Source organism: Lathamus discolor, chromosome 13 (assembly GCF_037157495.1).
Source record: "Lathamus discolor isolate bLatDis1 chromosome 13, bLatDis1.hap1, whole genome shotgun sequence".
NCBI classification, from domain to species: Eukaryota; Metazoa; Chordata; class Aves; order Psittaciformes; family Psittacidae; genus Lathamus; species Lathamus discolor.
The window spans coordinates 12,893,807-12,915,881 of NC_088896.1; the positions used below are offsets into that span (position 1 = coordinate 12,893,807).

At 44.3% G+C, this 22,075-nt stretch overlaps 2 protein-coding genes across 4 annotated transcripts; one reads left to right on the plus strand and one right to left on the minus strand.

Annotated features, from left to right (window-relative positions):
• Nucleotides 1–892: 892 nt before the first annotated feature.
• Nucleotides 893–8,891, minus strand: RFNG (RFNG O-fucosylpeptide 3-beta-N-acetylglucosaminyltransferase). 2 transcript variants are annotated; one of them, XM_065694075.1, is made up of 9 exons: nucleotides 7,816–8,891; nucleotides 6,964–7,012; nucleotides 6,355–6,457; nucleotides 5,817–5,970; nucleotides 5,584–5,626; nucleotides 5,372–5,429; nucleotides 5,121–5,286; nucleotides 3,670–3,755; nucleotides 893–3,449 (listed from the first exon to the last, which is right to left on the minus strand). In XM_065694075.1, the coding sequence occupies exons 1-9, from the start codon at nucleotides 8,218–8,220 to the stop codon at nucleotides 3,383–3,385; spliced, it is 1,131 nt and encodes a 376-aa protein (XP_065550147.1). In that variant the 5' UTR covers nucleotides 8,221–8,891; the 3' UTR covers nucleotides 893–3,382. The 2 variants fall into 2 exon arrangements, with proteins under 2 accessions (XP_065550147.1, XP_065550148.1); XM_065694076.1 differs by lacking the exon at nucleotides 5,584–5,626 and having other exon boundaries at nucleotides 5,372–5,460; nucleotides 7,816–8,886.
• GPS1 (G protein pathway suppressor 1) lies at nucleotides 8,561–20,780 on the plus strand. Of its 2 annotated transcripts, XM_065694074.1 has the most exons (15): nucleotides 8,601–8,698; nucleotides 9,016–9,150; nucleotides 11,240–11,332; nucleotides 12,935–13,116; nucleotides 14,272–14,436; nucleotides 14,618–14,753; nucleotides 14,919–14,996; nucleotides 15,394–15,454; nucleotides 15,847–15,932; nucleotides 16,431–16,525; nucleotides 17,635–17,740; nucleotides 18,060–18,140; nucleotides 18,257–18,394; nucleotides 18,621–18,755; nucleotides 19,505–20,780. In XM_065694074.1, exons 3-15 carry the CDS (start codon nucleotides 11,255–11,257, stop codon nucleotides 19,577–19,579), a joined length of 1,416 nt encoding a protein of 471 aa, XP_065550146.1. In that variant the 5' UTR covers nucleotides 8,601–8,698; nucleotides 9,016–9,150; nucleotides 11,240–11,254; the 3' UTR covers nucleotides 19,580–20,780. The 2 variants fall into 2 exon arrangements, with proteins under 2 accessions (XP_065550145.1, XP_065550146.1); XM_065694073.1 differs by lacking the exon at nucleotides 9,016–9,150 and having other exon boundaries at nucleotides 8,561–8,698.
• Nucleotides 20,781–22,075: the final 1,295 nt, after the last annotated feature.

Below are 22,075 nucleotides of genomic sequence, written 5' to 3' on the forward strand. Positions count from 1 at the left end.
GCCCGAGAGCGTAGAAGCCTGATAGGGCCGGGCGGGCGGCGGCGCTTGCCCCGCTCGGCCCAGTTTTGCCCGGACGGCGAGGCCCGGCTGCCGCTGCGGAGGTTGCAGGCAGAAGCCGTTCCTCGGCCCGCCCTGCGGGAGGGCGCGGTGCAGAGGTCAGGCTGCCGGGCTCCGATTCCCACTGACGTATCGCAGATACCGCAGAAAACCGGGCTTTTTTACCAAGGGTGAAAAGACCCAGGACTTCTCTGCCCCCTCCGAGTTGCAGCCCTCACTTAACAGTCATTGCCATCAGCTCCAAGTACACTGGCTCTGTGTGCCCGAGGATCTGGGCATGCATGACTTCCCATGCAGCACCTGTGTGACAATAGCAACCTGCTAGAAGGTACAACAAACAGGCTAGAACTGGCCAAGAGGTCACAGATAAGCTACTACACCACCATTTATTTCCAGTGATAGCATGGCAATTGCACCGCCTGATGTACAGAGCTGGCACTGTGCAACTGCAGAGGAGCACAGTTACACAATGCAACCAGACAGGTCTGTAATACTACCCAATCCAGTCATTGCTTTCTGAGGACTCTTAAATTTAAGAGCTCCTGCAGCATATTTAGTAAGTGCAGAAACAGAATAGGAAAGTGCAGAGACAAATTTACAACAATTAACTCAGTTCTTATTTAAATTCTTTTACTTTACTCTGTTAATCATTGGATTGTACCAGGATTCTTCTCATCCATATTTGTTCCTGTGCCCATCCAAGTCATTTAACTCACACGAATTTTGGCCATTTGGTATCACAAGAGCCTGGCAGGAGGATACAGCTTTCTGGATTGCAGGGCTTATGGTCCTCTTTTGGAACAGAGAATATGTAAAGAAATACCACAAAACAGACTTTGACATATTTAAATATTTATTTGCAGAATCACTTCATGTATGAGACAGTAGTTTGATTAAAAAGCTGCTTCCAAATGTATCCACACAGCTTAAGGCATTGTCAACACAAGAAACCTCAGAAGTTTGACAGATTGAACAGTTCTGTATTGCCATGCAGGAGAACGTGGTCATTTCTCTGTTTAAGAAACACCCTACCAGCTTAGAGTATGGCAGCTCCTTAAACTAGGTATGTCAGGGTGACCAGTGACTACAGTTTGCAACTTGTACTACTCAGTTTTGCTGCCATCCACATATAGTCATTTTTGAACTCAAGTTTGCCACAATCACTACCCAGTCCATGCTGGCTGTGATACCTTACAAGAGCTGCTACCAGCGGAAGAGAAAGAAAGGCTCCAACAGAAGAGTGCAGAATAAGTGTTTGAAGGCAAAACCTTATCAAGAACTCATGAAGTTTCATGGCTTTCTGCTACAGGAGACTGAAAACAAGAATTGTTGCAAACATTGTTGAAAACAAGGCTTAGGAAAAGAAAAAAACCAACCAACCAGTTTCTGCAGACACCAGGAATCTCCAGAGCCATTAATGACAAATCATTATAACCACAGGACACCTCAGTTCCAGTGAGCAGAAGACCTAATAAAGAGGTAGAACATTCCACAACCAGGAATTCCACAAGTCCTTCTCTGAACAGGCTGTTAGAATTACAGGTGTAACTGTTCTGGAACAGCCACTGTGCTAAGCTGGGCTTGGAGCCAATTCCCTGCAGCATTCTTACTCCAATACCTCATGGTCACCTTAGTCGACATGAAGGAGAAATTTAAGCATGAGCTGCAGGACTGGAGCAAGTAGCATCATCTTGTTTGCTCCTCAGTGGAATTAACTAAAATTATGCGGAGAGGACACTGTACCCAGGTAGGCACTGACAAGCTCCTGTTAAAAACAGAGTGTGGGGAGCAGTGTGTGGCAGGGCACTGCCACCACTGCTCAGTTCCATACTTGGATCCACTGCAGGCCTCTGCCTAGATGACACCACTTTTCAGATGGCAGCACATAAAGCAAGGAGCTCAAGTCCAGAGCTCAGCTCTTCAGAAATCTGGAACTGTTGCTAGGTCCACATTCAAGCCCTGAACCACAGTTCCAGTTTGCACAATGCCATTCTATTATTCACCCATTTAACTCAGCCTCAGACTCTAGCACTAATCTAGCAAGTATTTTCTGAAGAGTTTGTGAGAATAAACAGGTTTTGCAGAGTCATTTTTTATACCGTTCTTCACGTCAGGTAGGATTGACATGGCCAAAGTTTGGGCTAACAGCAAAGGAAACAAACACAGCTCCATTTCTTCCACTTTCTAAACTAAAGTTACTTAATTTAAAAAGCAGCAGCACTGAACTTCTGGCTTTGTGCTTGTACAGTCTCTTGTTAGGGACGGCATGAACTGTTTATTGAAACATTGAATAAACACTGATCTAGACCTTAGGGTAATCAACAGATTATCTGACCAAACTGGAGTAATCACAGTCATACAATTAAAGGTCCTCAAATGATACCATCAAAAACTTCCTCAGGGCATTAACTGCTATTGAGCATCCCACCTCCCTCACAGACAGCAAAAGACACTGCACAGCATCAGAAACAAGGTGTTTCCTCAGCCACTGAGCATGCTCTAGCTCATACCACCTGCTGTGGGCAATACAGGAGAGATGATTACCATGTAGTCTGGCAAATACTTCTTCAGGATCAAATATCAAGAGAATAGGCTTGGATCTGGCAGACCACCACCATAATCAACAACCACTGCAATTCAGCTGGTAAGAGAGACAAGTCTGACAATCACCTCCATGGGAGGTACACATGGACTACAGGGGAGAACATGCATGCAAGCAACTCTTACCCAGTCCTGAGTAAGTTTACCCTTACACAAGTTTTCCCATGACTAAAGCTTTCAGCCTTTTTTACCCTAGTGATTCCAGGATTTCTAGTGTTTACAGACCCTGTTCTGGCCCACAGTTGGGAGTTATAATATGTCAGGCCACAGAAGCTCTTAAATAATTCTGTTCCCAAGAAAGATGAGTGAAAACTTCCCCTCTTGTCACCATGGGGACTACAGTCTGCTATAGCACTCCAGCTTTAAGACAGCGGCCTCTAAAAGCCCCTAGCAGCAGTAAGAATGCTAACATTGCAAGTACTGCATTTGCCTAGCATGTGTCCAAGCACAGACTCACATGACATCAGATTAAAGTGTGAAGTGACTCAAACACATATGACTGTAGTCATTATGTAAAGAGCCGCTAGATGAAAGAACAAGGATTCTTTTTGGAATGTCCCAGGCTGCAGCTGAACACCTTGCTTTTGTAAATAGAGTCTGTCTACCTCCTTTGTAGATACCTCTGGTTGTCTTCCAGAAGGAGAAAAACCACCACAAAAAGTCCACCACAACTCCCGTCTTATGCAAACTGGGTAAGATACAGGTGTCAATGACTGGACAAGAATTATGACATCTTCTTAGCAGGGCACCAAATAGTGTCAGGATAGAGCAGACAATGGACAGATTTGAATCTATGAAGAGAGGAGAAAAAAATAAGACTGGAATTCTCCATACAGGGAGCATACTAGCATTGATTGTGCAGCAGTCTGCACAGACAGAGTGGGTCTATCTGCCTTTGGCATAGCAACAAGAGCTGACATGAGAAAATAACCCCAGAAGGGGGGCTGAACATCTTACAGTTGATAAACATGAACAAGGTAGGGAGAACTTGTTTTGGAAGTGGACACTCACCGTGTTGGATCTTGCTGAAGGCCAAACACTCCTCCCACACTCACAACATTGTGTTTGTTCTCAGGGTCTCCATAACTGAGGGTTACCTGTAAAAGCAAATAAAATTTCAAGATTTTAACACTAGTGCAGAGAACACTGGGGACAGTAGGCTTATTCATGAGGTATAAGGAAAGACTCCAAGGATCCTGTCTAATCTGAACTGTGGATTACGTCTGAAAAACAGTATTTAGTTTTACTATAAGCAATAATAGCACTGAGCAGTAGCTATCAAATAGACCACTGCTCACTTAAAGGCAACGTGGAAGAATAAACAAAGGAGCTGAAAGCTGCATTGCTCTGAACGACAAGATGAGTTATAAGCAGCTCTCTAAGGGCATTAATCCCACTAATACCTGTACCTTCACTAAATAACATATGTTCATCCTCACTGGCCATTGCCTGAAATCTGCAATAGTAGTGTCTTAGTACAGAAGGAAAATAGAAACATGTGGCTGTTCAATGGCATGCGAAGGACTGCCATGTGACAAACCTGGCAGCAACATTTAGAACTCAAACTCCAATTTTGAGAAGCACTGCATTAAGAAATCTTCAGCTGCCAGGTACACGATGATTTACAGTTTCTTTCTGATCACAAATTTTCTGGATTTTGGGTCAGCTGTTACAGTCTCAGGGAAACAAGCATCATCAACGCAAGGTTGTACTCAGCCTACAGTTAAATTCACTAGTGTGAAGGAGATTACATGCTGCTGGAATTTGGCCCTAAGTGTGCGCTTCTGCTGCCTAATACAATTGCCAGAAAATGTAGCCAAGCAGTTTGCAGGGGCAAAACCACACTCCCGTTTGTTCACGGTGCCAAACAGCAAAAGGCAAAACCTCTGAATAGCCTTATAGCTCCATCTACTGCCCGTGAGTAAAAAGGTATCCGAGCAATTAAAAATGTTTTTTTCCTAGAAACATTGATTCTGTTTCTTGAGATTCAGACAAATTATTCTTAAAAATGATCAGACATTTAACTATGTCTTAGTTGTTGAAGAGGTACTTGCTACAGCTGCTACACTAGTCTTTTTGAATAGCATGAATTAAGACTGAGATTTTGTTAGGCAAAGACACAAATACTTTGTTTTATAGGAAGCAAACTAAATACTGCCCCCTTCTACACTTGCTCCTATTGTGACTCATGGAAAGTCAGTTCAGAATGAGATGGAAGCATCATATCAGGGTTCAATGTAGCAGAACATATCCCCAAAGGAGGGCACTGCTGTATGACCTAATTGGCTAAGCTGAAAGTGTGCTTTTTACCTAACTGAATGAACTGGATGGGACACAGCTCCCAGGGCACAGAGCAAGTCTGCAGACATCCTTCTTTGCTGAAGAGTGCTAAGTCTATGGAGAGTACTCTTTCTGATCAGATTGAGATGTAATTATAAGAACAGAACATGAGGCTTCCCTACCTGTTGCAGCACAGACTCGCCTTGTAGCCTTTGCAGATTTTCCAGATGGGAATGGAACAATGGGCTATGCAGCAGCTTTACCTCCAGCAGCCCTTCAATGATGTAGCCAATAGTGCAGTCATCAGGAAGACGCACTCTTTCTGCAGTACTGATGAAATTACCTAAGCTGTGAGATGGAGCACAGGAGATGAAATATGCTTTAAAACCTCACACACACATATTAATGGAAGTCAGCTAGGAACAGTGTTTACCTGGCCCAGGGACTCATCTTCAGGGCAAGACCTCTGCTGATACAGAATCCTGCTCCACCTGTGGCAAACCAGAATTTCACGGTTGTCTTCTGAAGAACAATAAGAAAAACACACAGTAGTTACTGATGATCAGCTTTTCCCATTTGGCTGAACAGGGAAGGAAACCCAAGGTTCTATTGGATACCATATACTGTTGGAGATCATCAACATACCTGAGTAAAGGAAGAGAAACAGACATCCACCCAGGAAACAAACCTATTGTACATATGCACAGGAGGTAAGACTGAAGATTCATTTAACCCAGCACCCTACCTCTGAAAAACCACCAGGTTTGTTGCTTGCAGATTATGTAACTTGTTTTTATCAGGGAATCCTAAAAACTCTCAAGCTTTTAAAAGCTTAGAAGGTCAGGATGTCTTTTAGACTAACTGCAAAGTTTGCTTACTGATCCATCACTTTGGACATGATCAGCTGCTTCAATGGGATGGTCCAGGCTTGGTCGCCCCACGTAGACATCCTGGCTGTGTGAGAAGGCAGATAAGAGACGCAGGAGAGTCCGAGGGTTCACGTAGTTGTCGTCATCCACATGGCAAAACCATCTTCAAATAAAACAAAATAAGAAAGTTATGCAGAGCAAAGAAATGAGTTATAGGTTTAACAGCTGAGTCTTAAGTCTTCCATGCTTGGAGCAGAAAAGTATTTCCCATTGTCTTGAATGACAAACTTTGCAAGATGAAAGCATCCACAGATTCTAATTCTGGAAAGAGGCTGAAATGAATAACCCTCTTTAGATTATCATCTTTTCCATGTTTCAGATAATGATGGTTTACAAACATGGCTTCATACTGTGCTTCTTTCCTCTGCTCATTACTACATTCTAGCTAACACTGCACTCCTTACTGGAGCAGAGAAGGTTATTCAAGTTTCCTGTGAATACAGAACTGGAAGAAACAAAGTCAATCAGAACAATGTGTTTCACCTACTTTTGCCCAGATTCCAGGAACTTATCGTATTCCACAGACATCTTGCAGCAGAGAGCTTGCCGGGTATGGACAGCAGAACAATTGGTGTTGATCATATGATCCCCTAGAAAATCACAGATCAGCTCTTCCAGGTTTGAGAAGCATGCGTAGTCCAGAAAAGACTACAAAAGCAGGGCACATTTGGCAGAAATACAGTATATCTTAAGTGCATATGGTGCACAAATGGAGAGTGAACTGCAGGACAGGTCTTATGGGTTATGCATATGGCATGTGGGCTGTAGAGAACATAAAAATGTGAGCACAGGGTATGTGAATAGTGCCATGAGACCGTATGCAAAGGAAATACCTAATATAACTTTGGAACAGATAGACTTAACATTACTAACAAGAAGGAAGTGGGTGCAAAGGGGAACCCAGTATTCAGGAAGTTCCAGGCGTCTTGCCCAGGTGGTAAGAAGGAGCAGCATATTCTCCTGTGAAAGGAGAAGTTTTCTCTATCTTAACTTCCCTAATTGCTTGTACGGCATGAAAGAACAACTTCTAGGGCAAGTATGACAGAGACAACACTCAGCTCTAGCAGACAGCATGCACCTACACTACACAGCTTACCTGCTTTCAGACGTAGCTCCCGATCCTCCCAGTCCGTGAATATAAATGTCTGTGAAAGACAAAAATGGTTTGTCCGCATTCAAGAATTTCAGAAACTAGTTCCACCTTTGGTCATCTGCAGTAAGAAGTCTGAAGGTTTCTCTCTTGTTAGTTTACTTCACAGTAGCCATCGGAAGTGGGGTGGGGAGAACCCCAGGAACTTTAGCCCCTGCCTTATTTGATAAGCTCTTACACTGCAAACAGAAGAGTCTCATTTCAGTAAAATAATAAATCATTTCAGCATCGAAGATTTTACTTCCCCCAGCTAAGGCTACAGACAGCTCATTTCCATATAGGAATGACTGTCTTTTTTGGTAATACCTCCCTCCCTCTGCAACTTCATGCCCTCTCTCTGGCTGAGAGTCATCCTCAGGTGTTAAGCAAGCTCAAAGAAAAGAAAGAAAGGGTGGAAAGGTCCTGGTGGTAACAGTCTTGTTCCAACTGCTGGGCAAAGCATTAACATGCTTGAATGGACTGAAATTCCTAAACAAGGGAACAAATCCTACATTATTCTATGGCAATTCTAAGTCGCTGAACTACTTAGACAAAACTTCGCCTTAGATGTACCAGCACTCAGGATCTTTCACTATCCTGTAGCATTTTCCAGTCATACAAGTCAGCAGACTGCTTCTGCTTGGACCACTGATCCCAGCTCGCACGTAACTGCCCCAAGCAACGACGAACCCTTTTGGAGGTAGGCTGAGACCTTCCTCAATCTCCCTAGAAAGATGCTTTTAGCACACACAAGGAGAACACGCAGCTGCCGCCCGGGAAAGCCGCGGGGTGAGGCCCTGGCAGCCTGCGCCGGCTCACCTGTCCCCTGGCCTGGGAGATCCATGTCTGAAGCAGCAAGTCCAGCCGACTCCTGTGGTACTTCCTCGTGGTCTTCACCGCAATGAAGATGTCCTTCAGCTCCAGACTTTCTCTGCCCGAGCCCCCGGCGGTCCCGGGGAGGCTCTTCCGCACGAGCTGCGAGCTGCCGGCGAGGCCTCCAGCCCCGTCCCCCAGCGCCCCGGGAGAGCTCGTCCGCGTGCCGGACACAGCGCTGCTCCCGGAGACCGGCCGCTGCGGCGGGGGCCTGCTCGACCCGGCGGCGGGCGGCGGGCGGCGGCGGGGCGCAGCGGGCGGCTGCCCCCGCGGCAGCAGGAGCAGGAGGAGGGCGGCAGCGGTAACGGACAGCAGGAAGCAGGCCTTGCGGAGCCCCAGGCAGGGGCTCATGCTGCAGCCCCGCGGGCCCGCGCCGCGCTGCTCGGCCGACTCATGGCCCCGCAGGCAGGCGTCGGGTCCGGGCGGGCCGGCGCCGGGAGCCCGGCCGCGCCTCCCGCTCCCCCCAGCAGCGCCCGGTCCCGGCCAGGCGGCGGCCGCGGCCGACAGAGGGCAGCGCCCGGGCAGCCCGGGCCGCTCTGACCGGCGGGGGAGGCCGCCCCGGGCGGCGTGGGCCGTAGAGCGCGGCCGGGCCCCGCAGCGACGGGAGCCCCGCGCAGCCCCGCCGCTCCCACGCCGCCGCCCGGTGCGCCGGGGGGAAGGGGGGGCCGGGCCGCGGCCCCTTTAAGGGCTTCACCTGTCGGATGCGGCTTGGCGGCGCCGCGCGGGCCGGAAGTGGAAGCAGAAGCGGAGGGAGAGGCGGGCAGGTCAACCGGAAGTGGTAGCCGCGAGGGGAAGGATGCCGCTGCCCGTCCAGGTCTTTAACTTGCAGGTACGGGGCCCCCGCCGCCGGTCCCGCTCCCGCGCCGCTCCCGCGCGGTGCTCGATGGCGCGGCCTGGCCCTGCCGCGGCCTCCGGGTGGCGCGGTGCGGCCTTCCCCTTCGGCTCCGCGCCCGGGGCTGCCTTGCGGGAAGGGGGGCCGCTCTCGGCCGGCCCTAGGCCTTCGTTCGCTCTTCCGCCGGGTCCATTGTGTCGCTTCCGCTGCCGATCGCAGTGAGCAGCGCCCAGCCTGTAGTCTTCCGGCGCTCGCGGCGTTCCTCGCCGCTGCAGCGGCCCCCTTGCTTGATTTTCGCGTTGTGTGTGCCGTAGGTAGGGCCTGGGTAGTGGCGCAGGGTATACCGAGGTGGCGATGAAGAGGAACTGAGAATCGGCAGTACAGGGGGAAAGCCGCAGGAGCCCAGAGAGGGTCGGTGTACAGAGCCTGGACCTTCAGTAACAGCACAGGTGATCCCTTTGCGAGTTAACGGTCTCTCTTTCCTTTAGCAGCTAGCAAGTTCTCTGTCAGGCCACAGGGTTGCAGGAAGTCGGGACAGAATGAGGGATAGTTCAGCATCCAGCTCAGCTTCTTCATCAGTGGCAGGTCTGCACTGCACCCCCCGCAGTAGGTCACACCTTTTCCTGAGTACAGTTGGAGACTTCAGGGGAGCACCAGAGAATCGGTCTGTATGAGGCCTTGTGAGGAACTTTCCAACTGGGTACCGTGCTGCGCTCAGGAAATCTTGGGAATGAGCATTATTTTATTGGCTTGAGTAGTTCTTAATTGAACTTTGCATATTCCCAAATAAAGAGTTAGCTTGAAAATGTCTGAGGTTGCCTGTCCTAGTGGGACTTTCAGCCCACTTGTGTTTTTCCTTATCTGGAGTTAAAAGAGAAAGGCAGAGTACAGCCTACCAGCGCAGCAGGACACAGATCATTCTGTTCCACCAGCTGGAGTTACTGTTAATTTCTCTAATGCTGATTTCTTCTAAGGAGCCCATATCGGGTTTTTATTATGGTAGGCAAACACAGCCTAAAAAAAACAACCCTGACACTTAGTGTTTCTGATAAAAGAGATAAAGTAGATAAAAATGGGAAAAGTAATGGTCTCAATGTGTGATGTCTTAAATGTTCATATGCACGGTTTTCCTGGGTGGTGATCTGAACAGTCAAACTCTCCTTTGCATCCTTCTCCCTTTCCTTTGTGCAGAAAATACCAAGCTAGGAAACAGACATTTGTATGCTTTTATATGATTCTGGGAGACCCACATCAGTGTTGAGACACGTGCCTATTTGGTACGTACCAGTCTGTGAAAGAATAAGCAGGCTGTGGGGGAATACAAGATGGATCAAATTTTAGAGCCAGGAAATCTGGAGCTGCCCTATTCCTCCTCAGACACACCCCAACCCAACCCCCAGATCCCTCTAATAATTTGTTTCTTAACAGACAACAAAATCAATTAAACCATGGAAATAATTCCGTGTTGGTGGGGACAATGTGTTTTTATCTTTTCTAAGGCCCACTTGTACAATTTGCTTCAAATCAGGTGCTGCTTATGGCAGTATCTGCGCACATTCAGCATGTTGTAAGAAGACATTCAGCTTGTTTTTCCTAAGTTAAAATCATAATACGTGGGGTGAATGTTCAGCACACTTTTGACTAGGAGAAGGAAAAGAATTTCATGCTAGCATGCTGGTTTTGTTTGTGGGACTGTATAGTAAATTAGTCCTTGTCATGGTTTAACCCCAGCCAGTATTCCCAGGCGGTCTCCCATCCAAGTGTTAACTAGGTTACTTCTTAAATGGGAATACCTGCAGGCACTGTCTTGATGTAGTTGTACTGATGTCACTGAACTGGTTCAAAGCAGTGCAAGATATACTGGGAGAAAAAAATTCTGCTGTTCTGCAAAAGATGGTATGCATGACCAGTTGGACTCAGATACTGGGGTAGTTCAACTGATAATATTTTTTTCCCCAGTATTTGTTAGGATCTCTGGAATTATCATTCTGCATTCTGTTCTTTACATATTTTTAATACTCTTAAAAGTGTAACAGTTGTCATCTTTTTTTTGTCTCCTCACACCCCCCACCCCCCCCAGAAAAAAACCCAGCAACTACTTTTAAGCACTGAGTAAAGCACCTTTGAAAGCTTCTTGTGATTTTTGGGGTACTTCTGGAGCTTCTTGAGCTGAATGTTAATGCCTGCACTTGTTCAAGGAGGAGAAATGCAACATCATATGGCATTTAGTATGCATGCCTGAGATACTTTGTAGAACCAGATCTATTGACCCCTTCACTGTCTTTCGTAATAATCTACCAAACAAAATAAAATGTTCTGTGGGAATGCTGAGCCTTAGTGCTGGTTGTTTGAGACAAAGCATGGTGCTGAGTAGTGGTATTGCTAGAGAAAAATCCTAAACATGTCCAAAGACTGGAGAGTGTTTTTTCATTTAAAAAATGAATGTGTGTTTAAGCAAATTCTTAATAGATTGAATCGCATGGGGCTTTTTGTGCCCAAATGTAATAAACTACTTTTCACCTCATTTTGCAATTCTAGGGTGCAGTAGAACCCATGCAGATTGACGTAGATCCACAAGAAGATCAGCAAAATGCACCTGATATCAACTATGTGGTGGAGAACCCCACTCTGGTATGTGTTGGTTGAGGGCTAGTGGATTACATTTCTTGGGCATGGACTCTTCCTTTGAGGTTTTGGAAAAACCCTCTTTTTACTCCTTATCAAGTTGTTATGTAGAGGTTAATAGCCATGATCTCTTCTGTAGCTCCTAGTCACATACTGACCTGTACTGAACTTTCTGAGATGAAGGAGGAATTGCTGCTTTGTGACTTCCTGCTTGCTGCCTGTTTGAGACAGTTTCCATTCTGAGATAGTTTAGTCCATCTGTGATTACTTAGAGACGCGTAATCCCTGTATTTTGAGGCTTGGTCTTTCAGGAGCAAGGCTCAGGTGCTCTAAGTATATAAATCAGGATCGAATTCTTTTGTTGTTTGATCCTCTGGAGACTGACTAAAGCCCACAGAACTGTAGAGTTATAAAAGGCTGTATTTGCTCGTATCAGTTTCTTCAATTTTTAATTGATTGTTCGATCCTTTGAGCAATTTTTATGTACTAGCTCTGTACAGTGAGAGATGGTTGTTGCAGAAGAGAACAAAAATGTTGATTGGAAAAAGTTAAAGCAACATTGAAATTGCAAAATAAAGCATTTAGTTAGGAAGCTTTGGATCTCACATAACTTCTGGAGCTTTAAATGGTTCCTCTTGTCCCTGTGCGTTATTAACAATTGTCACATGGTTACTTGCTGTGTACTGCACAGCTCTCTTTTTTAGTGTTTTTTTTGTTTGGTTTGTTAGTTTTGTCTTTTTTGTTTGTTGTTTGGTTTGGTTTTTAGTGTATGACCTGATGCCTTGTTTGATTTCATTGCATTTCAATTCTGTTCCGAAGCTAGAGTGATGAAGCAATTACATTGTGACCTTTGTCTTTGCTATTGCTATAGACCTAATGTGCCACAAAACTTAGCAATTTTCGCTGTAACTGATGTGAAGGACCATAATTACCCTTTGACATTCAAAGAGCTGAAGAGTAAAGTGAAATTACTTGGGGATTTCAGGAGTATTGTATGCCATCAGGCGTGAAATCGTGGAAGAAAGAATGCTTGTGTCATTGTATTTTTGAAGTTATGAGGCAAATAAAGCAAGAATCCTAAACACAAATTTTCAGTGCACATGGTGGTGTTCAAATCTCAGAGCAAGGTCATTCATGTTAGCAAATGCTACTGTGACATCTGTAACGGTATCTTAATTTAGACATGCAGGGGTGAGGGGGTCAGACATGACACAGGATGTGTATTAGATGTGGGCAGGCAACCTGCATTGGGTGTTTCCTACTGCCTGAATGCTTGACTTTGCCCTGAACACTGCTACAGTTGCTTGCATGTGGACTTCTGTCTTCAGGCAATCTCCCTGCCATGCTGTATCATTTCTTTACTAGTCATTTTGTGCTTATCTTCTCCCATTCACCCCAAGGCTTAAAATCTGTTAAGTGTTCAGAATTTAAAACTCAAATCCTTCCTCAAGAGTAAAAGATCTTGTTCTCAGAGGAGATATTTTAAGAAATTAGTGGGAAAAAAAGAATGCAAACTGTCAGGGCTGCAGGCAAACCTGTGCAGGTCACAGAGTAGTAGCCTGATTTTGTGTTGCATTTTCACCTTTTAAGAGCAGGTCTTGTTTGCAGGATTTGGAGCAGTACGCCTCGAGCTACAGTGGGCTGATGCGAATCGAGCGGCTGCAGTTCATTGCTGATCACTGCCCCCAGCTGCGGGTGGAAGCTCTCAAGATGGCTCTTTCATTTGTCCAGAGAACTTTCAATGTTGATGTGTACGAAGAAATACACAGAAAGTTGTCTGAGGCCACCAGGTACTAAAAGATCATGGGAACCTGGGGAGCTTTTTTATTTAAGACCAGGGTGCCACAGTTTGGGACTTTGCATATAATAATAGCATGTTCCTTATGCAAATTGTCTTTACCCTTAGAATTTGATAGCAGTGAAATATCTGTGTTCAGGCCTAAGGTCTCATGCTTTTTAAAAAGATTAACACTAAAGACATAATCTCATTCTGAAGTCTTAGTATTTTAAAAAGCTACAGGTAGATATTGAGGAGAGCTTAGTCCTTGCAACTGCTTCAAATATTAATGAGCACAGTTGTCTTTTCTTAGTACATTCTGGAGATGAAGCCTCTTCTAAATGCTCTGGTGTTCAGAAGTTAAAACCATATCTGTTTGTCTTCTTTTGGTTTGTCCCCCTTCCCCAACAAGTTTGCTGGTTGAGGAATAGCCTTTGATACATCACTTGGCCATCCACACTTCCTGTCTTTGCATTATTTTTGTTCCTATGCATATTGATTTCTTTTCTGTTTTGCCCTGGGAGTCTTTACCATGTATGTGTGACGGTATGTTCACTGCAGTCTGTGAAAAGGACTGTTGGCAAAAACACCCAAAGAACCCTACCCAAAAAACTCAGAATGTTTAAAATACTGGCATGTGAGTTCAGTGCCACTGTTGTTGATCTGAGCTGGATGGAAAAAGAAGTTGGATAGTATCTGTACAGTGCGGGTTTGCAACCAAGCTATTGCAATATCACTGGGGAGAGAGCTTATAAACACTTGCACCCTGTGTCCCATATAGAGATGTTTGATTGGATTCAGTGACTCTTTAGAGTCATTAAATGTTTCCATTGCAGCTCTGTTACTAGCTTGCTTTCAGTTGTTTTATAGAGCAGGTTGTTTCTGAAAAATTATCAATGACTTGCTTGTCAATAAAATATCTGCAAAAGATCAGTAGGATAACTTTGAGAAGAATTTGTGAACATCTGTGGTGCTTTCATGATTGATGTTACTGTTTTCACGGGCGATCTTGGCATCTTCCCCCCCCACCCCACTCCCCCATCCTTGTTTTCTCTTTGGTCTGGTTTATGTGTTCAGAGCTGTTAGTTAGGATAGCAGGGCCACTTAGCAGACCTCTGTTTTGAAAAGTTTGCAACATAATAGCCCTGCTCGAACTCTTTTCTTTCAGAGAACTGCAGAATACACCTGATGCTGTCCCTGATAGTGGAATTGAACCCCCTCCTCTTGATTCAGCTTGGGTTGAAGCTACACGCAAAAAAGCTCTTCTTAAACTGGAGAAACTCGACACAGATCTGAAAAATTACAAAGGGAACTCCATCAAGGAGAGTATCAGGTGAGATGCAGAAGGCTCTGCTGGAGCAAGGAAGAGCATTTTGCTCCTCCAGGCACCTAACACAGGATGTCAACTGCATTCAGTGCCTTAGGTCAGTGTGTTGAGTTACTTGTTTGAAACAAACTGACTGTGTCCATTTCTGAGCACACAGTTCATTGGTATTTTAATTCCTGTGCTCCAGGAGAGGCCATGATGACTTAGGGGATCATTACCTTGACTGTGGGGACCTCAGCAACGCTCTCAAGTGTTACTCACGAGCCCGTGATTACTGCACCAGTGCTAAACATGTTATCAACATGTGCCTCAATGTCATCAAGGTAGGAGGGTTTGCAGGAAGTGGTACTTGGCGTCTTTCTGGTACCTGCTATGAAGTCCACCTATACTTTGCTCTGGTTACACTTCTCATGCCTGTAATGATACTGCTTATCTAAAGTAACACCGTTTATCCATGCGTGTTCTACACTATTTCTGGCTCTTTACAGGTCAGTGTCTACCTCCAGAATTGGTCTCATGTTCTGAGCTATGTAAGCAAGGCTGAGTCTACACCAGAAATTGCAGAAGTAAGGTCCTGCTTTTTAACTTGCATGAATATTCCCTTTGTTTTCTGTCTACAAAATTTGTAAAACTATTTATTCCTTTCCCCCTTCATTGCTTGCTCTCTATAAGACTTCTTTCGTCTTACAACCTATTTGTTCTCTAATTCAGTCTCCTTGGCTGCTGTACTATTTCTTTTCTGTTGTTGCTTTTCTCCCATGATTTGTTTGTAGGAAATCTGACTCATGGTAAAACCAGACTTCCTATCCTCAGTTCTTGCTATATTTCCTGAGACAAATAAGATGAAGTTATCTTGCTGTTGAGATTTGCAGGTTAATTATTAGGATGAATTATCTCAAGGACAGTTGTGATCAAAATGGTTTTCATACTGTTTGCTCACTACTGCTTTTTCTTAACCTTTAGCAAAGAGGAGAAAGAGACAGCCAGACACAAGCAATTCTCACCAAACTGAAATGTGCAGCAGGTGAGTGAATCCTTCAGCTTCCTGTATTGTCTCCCCATCATTCTGCCTGTTAGCTGTCCACAGGGTTCTTTGATGGCAGTGTACACTTGGTTTATTTTTTCTCTCAGATTTGTCAGACTTTATTTTCTCACCAGAGATGCAAAATTTGATAGAGCTGATGAGATGTAACTGCTGACTTGTTTTTGCTGTTTCTTTCTTCTCCTAAATTTCTTCAGAGAGGATGCCAGTGTGAGTCAGTGTAGTTCAAGGGACACTAGATACTGCCTGAGAGTTTCATTTCATTTCAGTATTGAAGGCACTAGCAACCGTGCCAGGGGCCTGTTGGACTCTCTGGATTTTGCAGTTTCTCCTCATTTGTATGCTGTCATAAACTAACTTTTCCTGGTTCCTAGGCTTGGCTGAACTAGCTGCTCGGAAGTACAAACAGGCAGCAAAGTGCTTCTTACTAGCATCATTTGATCACTGTGATTTCCCTGAGGTGAGGACCAAGAGGGAGGTGTGTGCATGTCTTGAAGGGGTTGTAATTCATCTAAGTATTAGCCTGTAAAATTCAGATCTTGTAGTTATTCTCACAGCACTCCCACATAGTTTGGTGGTGCTGTGAATTGTGTTGGTTTTTTGGGCTTTCAGTTTTGAGTTTCATTTTTCTTTTGTAGTCTCAGTTCTTGGGTTCTCTAAATGATATACTCTAGATGACATGGGAACTACCTGTGAGATCTGTGTGTCTCACATCTCAGATCTGTGTATTTGTAGCTCAATCTGTCTGTTGGAATTGGCTTCTGCTCTCCTAACAGTGGCCAGTCACTAGGGCTCTGGGTGAATGCCTGAGAGCATGCTGAGTGGTTCCACTGCATTTGACAGGGCCTAATCTTGTCACTGTGTGAAGGGGAGGCCTGGGGCAGAATACTTAATTCCATCCTCTGCCATTTTAGTAGTCAGTGACAGCTTCCTGTCTCTCTCCCTGCCCTCTTTCCAGCTGTTATCTCCCAGCAATGTGGCCGTGTATGGGGGTCTCTGTGCCCTTGCTACCTTTGACCGTCAGGAACTGCAACGAAATGTTATCTCCAGCAGGTGAGTGATGCCTTGAGAGGAGTTCATATGTCCTGGACATCTTTTGGGACATGGGAGTTGAGAGTGGATTCTGTCAGGAGTGATAGCTTTCTTATATAGGAGAAAAAGAATCACAGAGCCTCAGTTTGGCTATAGCATTAAGTGACATTTCACTGTCTAAACCACAGTGGTTAATTTTCATATTACAATGGCAGTTTCCAGCTCAGGTCAAATCCGGCATATGCATAGCCCAGTTTTCTCTCCATCACTGGCGCATATCGGATATTAATTCAGAGGTGTAGAACCCTACAGAGGCAGCTGTAAGATAATTTGCCATCATGTTATCACTTGTTCTGGTGTACATTAGTTGTATTAATGCAATTTAATAATTCTTAATGCAACTTACGGCGTAATCTATGACATATATGAGGTTAAGAGAATTACAACCTTGGGAAGAAAATGGGTATTTGTGTGTCATAGATCGAATTGCAGTGATACTGAATTCCTGTCAGCCAAGTGTATGGAAGCAATAATTTTAAACTGATGTGAGAAAAGGGTTGTTATACTGCTATTTTATTGGCTGATTCATAGGTTGAGATCCCAGGGCTTGCAAATCTGTGATGGAGAATTGGGAGAGCGCTGAGAAAGAGTGTGCATCCCAAAGATTTCCCACACTTACGATAGGTTATTTTCCCTAGACAGTTGCATGCTCAACCTGCCTATCTATGCCATGCTGTCCTTGGTGAAAGCTGTGCTTTGAAAGGGAACACAAAAGATGGCTAGTGCAGACCACACTGCATGCACAAACATGGCCTATTTTTTCTAGTGGTGTGTCCTCATTTTGACATATTCCCACTAATATTTTTTTGTTTTGTGTTATCAAACACTTCTACTGCTTGGTTTGTCAGAAGTCTCTTGCCTTCCTTCGCCATAGCTCTGATGCTGCGCTGCATTTCTTTGTGTTCAGGTTCCCAGCCCTGTTGAAAATGGTTTGTGTGGTCTGTTAGACTAAAATCTTGGCATTTTCAAATCTTAGTGAGCGTTTGTAACCTTGCAACTTGGAGTAATGGGGTTGTGGGGTATTTAAGTGGTGGGTTCCAATGTCTTATCACTGTCATCTTTACCTGTAGCTCCTTCAAATTGTTCTTGGAGCTGGAGCCACAGGTTCGTGACATCATCTTCAAGTTTTATGAATCTAAATATGCTTCGTGCCTGAAGATGCTGGATGAGATGAAGGTGAGTTGCAGGGTAAGAGTGCAGAACCAGACCCTTTGCCTGCCTTTAGTGAGAAGCAGAGACTGTTAAAAGTAGCTACTAAGAGTGTTCAGCTCTTCTGTGTCTTCTGTCTCGTGGTAAGGCAAATGGAAATTGGGAGTAGTTTAGCAAGTTTTTTTTAAATAGATTGCTATATTTATTCATTCTTGTTTTACGGTATTGTCTTGCTGTAGTGTAGTACCCTTAAGGTGTAGCTATATACACATATTTGTTTCAGAACATAAGAATAATATTTGGATGTCCGTTTTACTTTTGTTTGTGTTTGGTTTTGTTTGCACAGGACAACCTGCTGCTGGACATGTACCTTGCACCTCATGTCAGGACACTTTATACCCAGATTCGAAATCGTGCCCTTATTCAGGTAATCTTCAGAGTTGGAAGAACAGTAAGAAAGGCCGTATCTTCGTAATTGCTTTTCCCATGGTTTTCCAGAGGGTAGGGAGTACAGTTGGCAACTGTGTATTTTCTTCTTCCTAGTACTTCAGCCCCTATGTGTCAGCAGATATGCGCAAGATGGCCACTGCTTTTAATACTACAGTGGCTGCTCTGGAAGATGAACTTACACAGCTGATCCTGGAGGGACTGATCAATGCCAGAATAGACTCGCACAGTAAGGTGAGTCCATCAGAGCCACTGAACAGCTGTACTAAGATTAGAAACTCTCCATTCTGGAACACTTTGAAGTTGCATTCATCTGTTGTGACTGGTATGTTCATTAGGGCTGAGCTGTGTGTAAACTCGGAGTCCATGATACCTTGGGTTTGTTCCCTTGTGCAGAAAGGACTTCCTGCTGTGCAACCCTGTCATAGCTCTTGTGTACAGTTCTCTGTATTGGTTACAGATTCTTTACGCTCGAGATGTAGATCAGCGTAGCACAACTTTTGAGAAGTCTTTACTAATGGGCAAAGAGTTTCAGCGCCGTGCCAAAGCCATGATCCTGCGTGCTGCGGTCTTGCGCAACCAAATACATGTGAAGGTATGGGTGTGTTAAATGTGGACTTTGAGACAATGTAAAGATGTTAATTTTTTTTCTTTTTTTTAAACTGAAACTGTCAAAATTGGTGAATTGAAGATTCTGGGGCGGGGGGGGGGAATGGATTTATTGTGCTTATGATTGGACAGATTCTCACAGTAGTAAATATAAATGTATGAGGAACAGATGTTTCTGGCCAACACATTCACTGGCTTATACAGTGCAGAATGTCCGCTGAAGTTCACATGTTTGGGTTGATTCTAACTTACTCATTTGTTACATATCTTTTATCAAAACAAAGATTGGTTTAAGTAATATTTTTGGCAGAGGAAGTAAAAAATGCATGAATTGCTTGGAGTATTCCTTCCAGGATGCAGTTCCAAAAGAACGCCCTCAGGGAAGATGGGCTGTCTGCCACAGAACATGTAAAATTCTATAGCATATTAATCTCTGTGATGACTAAATGGCAGATAGGATTCAACTTCTAGGGCCAACAGCAACTTGTACGTAGTAAGTAAGAGTGCCTTAAAAGTTCGGATTTGACTTTTTTAGGAACAGTTGTTGTGAACTGTAACTGTAGAAGTTGTAAAGACAAAGCTTTTGAAAGCCATCGTTATTTATGAATTGGGGGTGTGCTCTCCCACTGCTGTTAATTCTGCTGTTCTTCAGCTATGCTTCATTTGGTCTCTCAGGAAGCACCCTGCAGGGTATTTACACATCACTGACTAGGATGTGTTTTGGTCTTGTTGCAGTCTCCTCCAAGAGAAGGTAGCCAAGGGGAACTTACTCCAGCAAACAGCCAGTCCAGGATGAGCACCAACATGTGAAAAACTTCGTGTACTACCAAAAGAAATGGTCTCTCCAGGACTGTACCCATTGTCTCACCCACTAACTGCTGAGCTTCACAAACTGTCCCTGTCCCCCTCACTTCTTGCTCAGATTGAGAGTGTCAGGGCTGACGGTGGATAATAATGAATATTCCTATAACTTCAATTCTCCTTGAAAAGAAATTCTTTCTAAAAACAGCATCCCTGCAATGGGTCATCATTTCAGTTTTGGTAGAGCATCTTCCTCCATTTTCCTTCTCCGCCACTCCATAAAGAGCTTAAAGTCAGGTTATTCACACAGATGCTGATTTTAGAGTTTTTCAGCTGCTATTAGTTTTCATGTTTCAAAGCTGCAAAAATAGTGTTAAGTTGAATGGACATGTGTGATCTAAGATGAATTTCACTAGCCTGGAAGTTTTGCCTTGATTTTGAGCAGTGCTGAGCTTTCAGTTTATTCCAGATAAACTTCCATTGCTTGCAGTTATGGAGGTAGAGTTCTGCTGGGAGAGGAGACTTCCTCTGAGAAACTCTTAATGAATTTTTAACCTACACTAGAAAACACGGCACTGCTTCCATGCATTCAGTCACAGGCCTTTATTTTAGGGTGTTATGTTTACCTGGATGCAGGTTTTTTCTCTTTGGACACTGTTTTCAAAGACCTGTTTGCTAATGTTTTTCCTACTTGTGTGTGGCCTGGCTTTGGGGTCTAGTGTTATCATAGCAGTAAATTTCTTACTTCATGCAAATACTGCTGCTTGTCCACTCTTACTGCCATAGCGTGTGATAGTTTCCCAACATATGCAACACACTTGCTTCTGGTAGCATGGATAAATGCCATAAAATACCACTCAAGTCCTGGGGAAGAGCTGCAAAGTGTCATTTTAGGTGCCTGCTCTCCAGGTGCATTTATTCTGCTTTTCCTTTTATAAAGGGATTAAAGGTGGCAGCCCAGGCGTGTGTGTTCTGTGTTAACAAAAGGAGATATGCACTGAATTTTCTGAAGTCACTGCAGCTTTGCATTCAGCTGATCCATAAGGCAAGCTAACAATTTTGATCCAGCCCTGACTGGTCTGGCAACTGCCTCAGCTGACTCCAGATGTTCCTGTTACTGTGTTCATGCTTTTCCTCTTTCCCCCCCCCTTTTTTTTTTTTTTTAATGAGTTGTTCTATCTCGTGCATTAAAGAACAGGATTAAAAAGCTTGTGAGTATTTGGAGTTTTGTGTTAAAGTTGGGGTTTGGTCTCAAGCCATTGATTTTTTGCTAAGCTTGATGATGTTTTGTAGGGTATTGTATTGTCATTTCTGATCTGATTTGAGATGTAGTTTGGATGAACTGTAAAGAAAGTACAACTTGAGAGAATGTTCCAGTTGCAAAACTCCTGGACTGCATTTGCACAGCTGCTCAGTTGCAGCAGTGCTCTCTCCCTGTGACTTTCTGTGCTTTTCATTATTTAGGTGCTGAAAATGGAAGCAATAGTTCCTGTAAGGTCTTTGGTTAAATGTCTTCCATTTGTCACGGGAAAACTCTCTCTGAGAAATGTATGAGATTGAGTAGTTAGAAGTTTGGTAAATTCATATTGCATAATGAGTAAATTCATGATTCATAATGCCTAATGAGTTTCTTGACAGCAAAGAAATAATTTGAGTTTAGGCTTCAGTAGACTTACGAAATGCTACAGACTGAAGGGTAGCTGCATTAGCAAAAAATGGTCTAATTCAAACAAGAATTTGAGTGGAAAGCTCTGAAAATCCGTAGACCAGGCCAGGTAATCTTGTTGCCATTGATCTCACAGACACCACTGTTTCAGTTCTTTAATGCTTCTACAGCGATGGCTTTGGTTTTGACTCTCATACGCCATGTCCCTGTGAAGTCTATGTGTATACAAAGTTTGTAGCCTGTAAGTCCATGCTGAGATCCAGGGGTTTGTCTCCCAGTGCCCAGTACAGGGGCTGTTGTGCTGCTTTTTGTGCATTTTTTTAATTCTGCCTGTCTCCTCTCATGAGCTCTTTGCCAACACAGGCATTTGCCTTCCTTTTTGTCAGGTGAATTACTACTGCTTTTTTGTGTGCCTCTGAAAATGGATTTAGATACAAGAATCCAGTCTCCCTCAAACCCAAAGACAGGGTCATTTTCACCATCATTCTGCAGGCAGAGCTCTGCCTTTTCCTCAGGGTATTTCCATTCAAGTTAACTAGTGTGTATCTTCTTGAAGGCCTGTGAAACAGTAACAAAATAGGGTACTACCTTGCTCACTTGGCAGGCTGAATTTTTTTTTATTATACCGGGTGATGAGTGTATTGCCTGAAAACGATCCCTAGTTAGTGTGGGTGCAGATGTGTCCAGCCTGAATGGTAAATGGCTCAGCTTTACTTATGTTGCAATACTGCCTCCTAATTCATGAGCTTTTCTTATTAAGGAATGACAGAGTGGTCATCTCCACCTCCTCAGTTGCAATGTCTCAGCTTCTGGAATGTCTTGGAAGCTCAGGCTGAAAC